A 10,116-nucleotide genomic window follows, 5' to 3' on the forward strand; every position below is an offset into this window, starting at 1 on the left:
GAGATCATGATCTGACACAAAATCAGGAGTCTGATGCTTAACCGACAAAGCCATCCAGGCATCTCCCTAAAATTATTTTAGTTATGAATGTGATCCTTGTGAGGGGGGGTAAAAGGCATCTTTGTTTTGCTATTTGAAATGGGAAGTCACCTGCATAACTTAGTTTATATCAGATATTTTTACAGGCCTTAATTTCATCTATTAAAATGGAGATAATTATATATATAGGGCCTATGAAGATTAAAGGAATTATCAAATATGAACTGCTTAACATAATGCCCAGGAATTAGTAACTTCTCAGTAAATATGTTAGTGTTGTTTCTATTGCCTCTTAAGTAGTATATTCAGTAAACTATTAGCACACAGTAAAAGGTTTATGTGGCACTTATACAATAAAATTAAGCTCAGGGAACAGGAGAATACTAGATTGTACTTTGAATTTACATGAAGACTAGTCATCTACAGTTATATCTTCTGAGAAATCTCTCTCTCTTAATGATCTGCTAAAAAGGTGACCATTCAGCTGTAGGGTTATCTCTGTGACTAGGATTATCTCTTATCCCCTGCAAAGCTCTATCCTTTGATCTTCTATTAACCAACTGCATTTGTGGTTGGAATTCCAATGTTATTATTCAGTTTTTTAATTATCCCTTTTGTTTTCCCTATCATGTTTTCCTGGGTATCTCAGAAGTATGTTGAAAAACAAGTGAACCTCTACTTTGTCATATTTCCCAGACAACTAATTATATCCTAAAATTGGGAAATTGTCATTCAGAACTTTGGAAGACTCAGTTTTGAGAATTGTTAAGTAGTTCAGAAATGCCTACAGAATGGAAGGTTAAAGCTGTGAAGAAAAGATTATTACTGCTCAAAATAAACATAATACCCACAGTAACAATATTGAAATCCCATTGTACGTAATTTTAGGATTAAAAGCTGCAGAGGTGTCATCACTCCCACCATCAATTGTCTTGGATGCCAAAGAAATCACAACTCAAATTACCGGACAAATTTTGGTAAGAAACTTTTTAGCAATAAGAATTGGTTTTCAAATATTTAATAATTAATAACTAAAAAATTTAAAAAGTCTAATCCTAAGTAAGTTGAACCCTTTTTATTTCCCACAACTTTTTTGGTTTGGTCTATTTCAACCTTTCCCAGCAGACCAATTAATAAGATAGTAGACAAAAATTAAACAGGTCGGTCCCTATTACACTTATTGCTACACTAACTTTATGATGAGAAAATAAATCTGTATAAAATAAGTGTTAAAAATCACTATGCACCACACTTTCATATCTTCTTAAATAGCTTTTAATACTCTTTTATCTTTTAACTATATAAGCTGTATAACTTATCATGAAGCAGTTAGGTCTTTCTAATATAAGATATATGATAAAGGTGTTATTTTTTTCACATTTTTACAGCTGAAGTTCGCAGAGGTTTTGCTAGGAAGCAATAGATTCAACACTGAACTTATATGTATTATTTCAAAATTTGGAAATCTTTTTTTTTTTTTAAGTCAAGTTGCTATATGCTTTAAGAATGCATTGTGTTCCATAAACTAAAAGCTAGGTACATTATGAAATTTTCTTCAGTAGTAACAGTTTCCTTTGTCTTTTGTTCCTTCTTAACCTTTCAATTTTTATTGCATTCCTTCAGTCTCTTGAGCTCCTAGACTGTCTTTATGACCTTACTTGCCTAATCCCTCATTTGAATCCCTTCAGCAATTTTGACAGTGTTGTACTTCTGAAGACCTCTCATTACCTAGTTCCTCAGACTTCATCTTGCCAAATTCCAATTATGACAGGTCTTCTCCAGTTGCCTTATAGGCTTTGGCTTTCCTAATAATGATGCTCTAAATATATTCAAGACAAGCTAATTTTATCTACTGTAAATTCAGATATTCTACCTTTAGTTCAATATTGTACTGGACAGTTTTTACCCCTTTCTTTTATTGATCCCTGTAGAGTTTCTTTAACTCTTTGAAAACATTTCTACTCTTCCTAAACCCTCAATATCCTCATTGTGTACAGAAAATTTACCTGTGCTTTTTTTTTTTAAAGTTTATTTATTTATTTTGAGAGAGAGAGCATTCAGGGGAGGGGCAGAGAGAGAGGGAGAGAGAGAATCCCAAGTAGGCTTACTGTTGGCAAGCTTTGCCAACAGTATGGAGCCAGATGCGGGGCTTGAACCCATGAACTGTGAGATCATGACCTGAGCCAAAATCAAGAGTCAGATACTTAACCAACTGAGCCACCCAGACATCCCCCCCCCACTTTTTTTTTTTTTAAGTTTATTTCACCTCCTATGCTTTTTGAGAGCCTTGAGGTTATCTTGATGAGACCTTGAACTTTTTCTCCTTAAAAACTCTGTTTTGGAATTTGTTTTTTACCTAGTTCTCTTCCTTTCTATCTTAGAGGAAGAGATTACCTTTCAACTTATTTGAAGTTAACTTTTCTACCTTCTTTCCATCTCCAGTAATATAACTTCATCAATTTCCTTTCTTCTCTCTTTTTTTTTAAGATTTTTTTTTTACATAATATCTACACCCAATATGGGACTCCAACTCACAACCCCAAGATCAAGAGTTGCATGCTATACTGACTGAACCCGTCAGGTGCCCCACTTAAAAAAAATTATTTTACTTTTTTAAAGTAATCTCTACATCCAATGTGGGGCTCGAGTTTACAACCCTGAGATTAAGAGTTATATGCTCTACAAACTGAGCCAGCCAGGCACCCCTTGTTTCTTTTGTTTTCTTTGTATCCTTAGTGTTTGTACACTGGCTTTTCTTTTTTCTTATGAATATGCTTGGGTTTTTTCCTAAGAAATCTTTCTTTTTTACCTTACTTCTCAAATGATATTTCTCTTCTTTGTACTGCCAACTTCTTAAGAGTAATAGCTATGTGCTTCTTCCATTTTCCACTTGCAAACTGGATCTTGTCATCATTCCACTGAAACTTTCTTTTAAATACCAACTGATGATAAATTCTTCCAACCTTTTTTTCACTTCTCATCTTCCCTGGTCTTTCTGTGGTATTTTACACTATCCTTCTTTCACTTTTCATAATTCTTCCCTGTCTTAGCCACTGGGGAACTGTCATCTCTTGGATATCTTCATTCTCCTACCTCTGGTTACCCCTTCTTTCCTTCCTATACCAGTGCTTTAAAAAAAATTTAATGTTTATTTATTTTTGAAAAAGAGACAGAGTGTGAGTGGGAGAAGGGCAGAGACAGAGGGAGACACAGAATCCAAAGCAGGCTCCAGATTCTGAGCTGTCAGCACAGAGCCGGATGCAGGGCTCTAACCCAGGAACTGTGAGATCATGACCTGGGCCGAAGTCAGACGCTTAACTGACTGAGCCATCCAGGCGCCCCACCGGTGCTTTTATCATTCCACTTATTAAATGGAATTGTTCTAAGATTTTGCCCTCTTTTCTTTGTTTAAAACTGTGTTCTTGGTGAGCTCATCTTTTCCTCAACTTCTGTTTTCACTTCTTTTTGACTTTGAATCTATATATTTTCTTATTTCTTCTTGAAATCTCAATTTATGTTTTCACTCTTTAATAGGACCATAATTAAATATATCATCTGAAAAATCTTCTCATCTCTTTACTTCCAAATCTCCCAGTGACCCATTAGGATCATCTATGAATCCTTAATCACCTCTCGGTAAGGACCGTACAGTAGATTCTCTCTCTTTTCCAGTCTATCCTTCTTCTACCAGATTGACTCCTAAGCATAGCTTTTATCATGTTTCCCTGTTCAGAAGCTTTTGGTTGTTTCTTACCAAATAAAAGTCAAACTGCTTAGCCTAGTGTTAAAAGTCTTCTATGATTATTTCTCAAAATATATAGTCTTAGAATTACCTATGTCAGAAGGCACCTGGGTGGCTCAGTCAGTTAAGGTTCTGGCCCTTGATTTCAGTTCAGATTATGATCTTCCGGTTGTGCGATCAAGCCTCCTCCTATTTGACTCCACACTGGGGATGAAGCCTGCTGAAGATTCTCTCTCCTTCTTCCTTGCATGTGTGCAAGCTCCCACTCTCTCAAATAAATAAATAGATAGATAAATATCTAAAAAAAGAATTACCTTCATCAGAATCACCCACGGTGCTGGGAATCATCTTAGATTTTCAAGGATTTCCTGTGGCTTAGGAATTTACATTTTTTTTTTTTTAATTTTTTTTTTCAATGTTTATTTATTTTTGGGACAGAGAGAGACAGAGCATGAACGGGGGAGGGGCAGAGAGAGAGGGAGACACAGAATCGGAAACAGGCTCCAGGCTCTGAGCCATCAGCCCAGAGCCTGACACGGGGCTCGAACTCCCGGACCGCGAGATCGTGACCTGGCTGAAGTCGGACGCTTAACCGACTGCGCCACCCAGGCGCCCCAGGAATTTACATTTTTAAGCAGTCTTCAAATGATTCTTCAACACACTAAAGTTTGTTAATTACTGCTTTGTGATCTCCCTTTTTTAACTTCCCCAACCCTACATAACATTTCTCAGTTTAACTATAGCATACATTTCTGCCACATTGAGTTACTTGTCATTCCATCATTTTGACCTGACTGTGTATCGGGATTTTTAACATGTCTGCTCTAGCTGTTTCCTCTATCCAGAATGCACTTCCTTCTACATTTTTCTATCAAGACTCTTTCCAAATATTCCATCCTATTTAAACTTTTCTTAACCTGAGCTGGAAATGAGTTCTCCTTCCTCTGAGAATTTTGTATCTCTTTCATGAGACTTATCATAATTTCTTAAAGCAGTTGCTTATGAATATGTCTCTTTCACTATAATAATATGTCTCTTTCATTGAGATTCTTGAGTTCCATTGTCATGTCAGGTAGACATTTTTGTATCCCCCGTGACATTAACATGAGGTTTGGGACCTGGAATATAGAGGATAATAGATATTCAGTAACTGTTTGTTATTTAAATAGTAAACTGATAGTTGATCATTCAGTGTATCATATAGATGGGTGAATAAATGATAATCTTATTCTACCTCATGGAGTTTTATTCTATTAGAGTGAATGAAGAAAAATACCTTGAATTCCTTGCTATTGAGAAAGAGTTGGGGGATTTTATTTCTCTTAGTGAAGGGAAATTCGCTGACTTGCCAATAACAGTTTAAGATTGAAAATGCTGATTCTTCTATCTAGCTCAGGAAACCAGGTGAATGAAGAATTTTCTAGCTGTACTCACAACCCTGAACTAGTTCTCAAAGACTGAATATCTAAAGGCTTTGTAAAGTACTAGAAGATTCCTGTTTTAAACATTGTTTCTTGAGTATTCTTAAGTATAGTTTAAGAATTAAGGCATAATTTCAAGCAGCTATTTATGGTGCTTATTTTCAACATGTAATTTACCCCTCAAGCAGTATTTTGTCTTAGGCTCTAGCAGTTTCCATATATGAAATCTCTTGAGGGACAGGCAATTTACTGATGACCCATTCTGTCACCAGTTTATCTGCTGGGGAATTAAGATAGGAGATAGCAGAGTAGTACTCTTGGGTGACATTTAAAATGAATGCTGCATAGCAATGAGCAGTTATGTTGAGTGAGAAATTTGACCTATTTAGCAGAATTTTTTTCATTCAGAAGTGATTTTCAAAAATAAGAATCTGTCATAAAGTAGTAAATACTCATGAAAAAGTTAATTTTTTCAAAACAATATTTCTTTATTTTTTCTGGTATATTTTTTACTAGTTGGATGGAATTGACTTATCCAAAGGAATTAGTTACCTTTGAGTTCTGTATTTCTATGAAGTAAAAGAGAAAATTGCCAGAATTTTAAAATAAAGTCATAGTAACCATATTTTAATTTTTATCTATATTTTTTCAAAAACAGCAAAACCAAAGAAGTACCCCTGAGATGGAAAGACAGAGAGCTGTGTACCATCTAGCCACTAGACTTGTTCAAACTGCTCGAAACTCTCAATTGGATCCAGACAGTTTACGAACATATTTAAGTAATCTCAAAAAGAAGTATGAAACAGATTTTCTCAGGGCTGAACAATTTTCAGGAAAGACTGAAGAATAATAACAATTCACATCATGTACTAATGAAATAATATATCTTAATATGAGGAAACTAGGATTCATTTTTCTCAAGAGCAAGAGAAAATATTTGCTAAATTTTATATTTTAATGGAAAATTACATTATATTAACCTTAGAATTATCATCTATGTATTCTGTGTAAGAAAATATTTGTTATAACTTAACATATTGGAACCATTTAAAGGACTGATTTTTATGTTAGAAGAACGTCAATGTGACATTTTTTTCTCATTTGTGAAAATTCATGTTGTTATGTCTTAACTGTATTTATACTTACAAGTTATGCTTTAAATGCTATTATAAATACCTTAGTTTAAAAAAAAACACTTTTTTTCAGTCTGGAAACTTATGTGAGTTCTTTTATGCTCTCTTCTGAAGCAGTAAGACCCTATGGCTCAATAATTTCTTAATTAGTACGCCCCAAATTCCAACACTGGATGCTTCTGAAGTTTGTTAGGATAATATTGGGAATTTTAAAGTATTCTTTTTGACCGTTCTGAATAGGTCTAAAGGGTGAAAAGAAACAAACAGATATTTTGTAATGCAGAGAATGGTTTTGGAAGGAGTCACCATCACCCACCCTTTCAGTTTTCCAAATACCAGGCATTTGATTTTGTCTTCCAAGTTTTCATTTTTGGCCATCTTTTTTAGGTGAGTAACCAAAGCAGCATAAAGGTAATATTGGTTCATTTGCCTCAGGGAGCATTTTATAGAATATAAAATTTATAGAATATAATTTTATAGAATAAAATTTTATAGAATGTAAAAATTTATAGCATTTTTCCAGAGCATGTGGCTTACACCACTACTTCAGAGTTTACCAGATCATTCTTGTTTCCTAAATGGACAAAAGTAGACAGAAGACCAGCTGTTGTTCAGTAACTGTAAAGAGTAGGGCTGTTGTCTTTTCAAATACCTTATTTCTACAATTCCATCTCACTAGATGACTGACTTACATAATCCCATCCCAAAGACCCAAGATAGGGAGATTATTCTTTTCTTAGACAATGAAGTATCTGGAATTCAGGGCATACATTCAATAAACTGCAGAATTCATAGTAATTTAGCCCAAAAAATATATTTACAGACTGGTTAGGGCCCTATTTTTTGTCAATGTGTGCATATTTTATACAATTTAATATTTTTGACTTTATTAAATTTTAAGCATTCTAAGTACATACTAGCAGCGAGATATTGAAAAAGTTATAATTTGGTTGCCATACATGCTTGTTTGAAATGTAATTGTAAATTAGTGTTAGTATTTAAATGTGATACATGTTAAACATCCCATTAGACTACTTATATTACCTATTGTCATGTTTTAGAGAGTACCACAATATTTTAATTTGACCATTAACCATTGTTTTAATTCAGTCTTTGAAATGAATTCTATTTTATGCAGTCATTCCTAAAAGCAGTTAGATAATTTAGGCTTGCAGCAAATTTCTAAAAGGTACTGAGGATGACAAGGGCGTGGCACATGGTCTGAGAAGAAAAGGGAAGTAATAATAAAAGGCAGAAAGGGAGCAGGCAGTAGGATAAAAAACAGGCAAGCAGAGACAAGTACAGAGTATAAAATATGCAGAATATCATTTCCTTAAATGTATTAATTTCCCTTTAGATTTAACCCCAATATTAGATTCCACCAGACTTTTAAGAAATTTTTCATGATTTAGATCTTTTGCTAAAGAAACTGTAGCCAACTGATTAATCCCTTTTATTTTATTTTAGGTTTAGAACACTGAAATAAAAATAGGTTTATATCTTCTTAAAATTAAATTACTTTTTCTTCAGTCGTTTTGTGTGTAGCTGAGACATACAAAACAAATTAAATGAAGATATAATTATTATGTTATGGTACTATAGAATAGAAGTGAGTACTAGGGAGACCATCCATTCTTTAATTTTAAGGTCTATTTGCTTTTTTCTTCAGTAACTTTTCACTTTGCCTTTCTCTAAAATTATAGATCATTATCTCATAATCAAGCTTTTTAAGATAAATGTTCATAACGTTGTAGCAAACTCCTTTAATTTCCGCCTCAAAGCCATTCTTTTAGTCTGTCCTACCTTTCTCCTCACATAAAGCAGTCTCTTTCAAGTCTAGGGTTAAAGGATGTAGAGTAGAAGAAAATGGCAGCTTATCCTCATGCCTGGGAGTCATGCATTTATTTTTAAATTTACATACAGTAAAGTTAACTCTTTTTTGTATAAAGTTATATGAACTTTAGCATATTTATGGCTTCATGAAATCACTACCATGATCAGTTTCTTCATCAAATACCGAACAATTACTTCACCTTCACATCATTCCCTTAGTATTGTCCTTTTGTTGTCAGATCCTTCCCTGACCCCTGACTTTAACCCAGCAATCACTGGAAATTAAGCATTCCATCCCAGTAGTTTTGTTTTTTCCTTAATGTCCAACAAATGGAATCCTATAGGATGGAACTTTTTGAGACTGGCTACTTTTGCCCAGCATAATGCATTTTAGAATTTGTCCATGTTGTTGTGCTCTTTTATTGCTGACTAGTATTTCATTATTTATATGTGCCATAGTTTTACCTGTACACTCATTGAAGGACAGTTGGGTTTCCAGTTTTTGGCAATTATGAATTAAACTGTTAAAAAACATTCATGTATAGATTCTTGTGTTAGTGTTGTTTTAATTTACATAGGTTAAATAGGAGTAGAATATGTGTTTAACTTCATAAGAGTTCCCCAAACTGATTTCTAAAGTGGCTGTTCCATTTTGCATTCCCATCAGCTAAGGATGAGAATGTCCCACATGTTCTGTAGCACTTGGTTTTATCAGTTTTTTTTTTTAAATTTTAGTCATTCCAATAGGTATGTAATTAGATACCTGAGTATCTAGGTGAGTAATATAGGTGAGTAATTAGATTTTAAAGCTATTCTGATAATTCTTTAGCAAGCAAAAACTAGTCTGACCTTTTTAACCAAATTAAATCACTATTTTATATGCTAGTGTTAAAAAAATATTCAAATGTTAATAGTGTGTATGTAGTATGAACTTCCTTTGTGCATATTTATGAGCTTAAAATATGCTCAATTATAATTAAATGTACTTTAGTTAAGTGTATAAATTCAATCCTGTAATGCATTTGTACCTCATAGGAATGAAAATGGAAGGAAAGGAAAAACAAATGATCTGGTTATATTGCTACTTTGCTATTTCCATTCTATTCTTTAGAAGTTTAAATCACACAGTTGGTTAGCTATAGGATCAGAATGAATACTCTTTTCCTATAAATTGTCAAAATTTTGATAGTCCCTAGATTGCAAGTAGACAGTGAAAACAGCTACTAAGTGCCATAATCTACTAGAATGGATCCTAAAATACACAGTGATGAGGTGGGAAACAGATTTTAATTGTCAAGAACTATTAAGATATAACTGTGTATGGTAATGGATGGTAACTAGACTTACAGAATAACTCTGTCATATACCAGAAACTAATATAATGTTATATGTCAATTACACCTTGATTAAAAAGAAAAGAACTGTGAAGGGTCTGAGATTTTTACCTTACTTACAAAGTAGCAGTTTAGCTTATGACAATTTTGTGTTTGCTGTCAGAAGACAAAAGATTTTTGGCTCAGAAACAAGAGACTTTATTGCTAATGGCACATGATGCAGCATGAGCTTCATGTTTGTGTTGGTTCCAGGTATCCCCATCTTCTAAGACATGAAGTGGTCTGGTTAGATATGTACACAGGGGATTTATACTATGGCTGAGAAACTCCAAGCTAGGGAAACTCTTTTATAATGAGCTTCTAGCAAACCTGCTCAACCTTTTTTTTCCAGAGGAAGACATTACCTTTGTTATACTAGACACTGAGCAAACCTGCCTCTGTTCAGAGAGAGACGCTGTCTCTATCTTCCAAGGGTGTTTATTACACACACATCCGTAAAAAGGTAGTCAAGTATAAGGCAGGTAATACCTCTGCTCATAAGACAGGCAGAAACATGAGAGACCCATGGAGAATTGTCTCCCAGTTTTCTTCTGTGTGTTGTAGCAGTTTGACCA

At 34.0% G+C, this 10,116-nt stretch overlaps 1 protein-coding gene across 1 annotated transcript in view; it reads left to right on the top strand.

Moving 5' to 3' along the window:
- MSH4 (mutS homolog 4) overlaps window positions 1-6,052 on the top strand; it is a 93,860-nt gene extending 87,808 nt beyond the window's left edge. Inside the window, exons 19-20 of the mRNA XM_030326872.1 lie at window positions 928-1,016; window positions 5,861-6,052. Of these exons, the coding sequence (XP_030182732.1) occupies window positions 928-1,016; window positions 5,861-6,052 (281 nt within the window). The remainder of the gene's footprint in view (window positions 1-927; window positions 1,017-5,860) is intronic.
- The last annotated feature ends 4,064 nt before the right edge of the window (window positions 6,053-10,116 follow it).

This window comes from Lynx canadensis, chromosome C1 (genome assembly GCF_007474595.2).
Source record: "Lynx canadensis isolate LIC74 chromosome C1, mLynCan4.pri.v2, whole genome shotgun sequence".
Taxonomy (NCBI): domain Eukaryota; kingdom Metazoa; phylum Chordata; class Mammalia; order Carnivora; family Felidae; genus Lynx; species Lynx canadensis.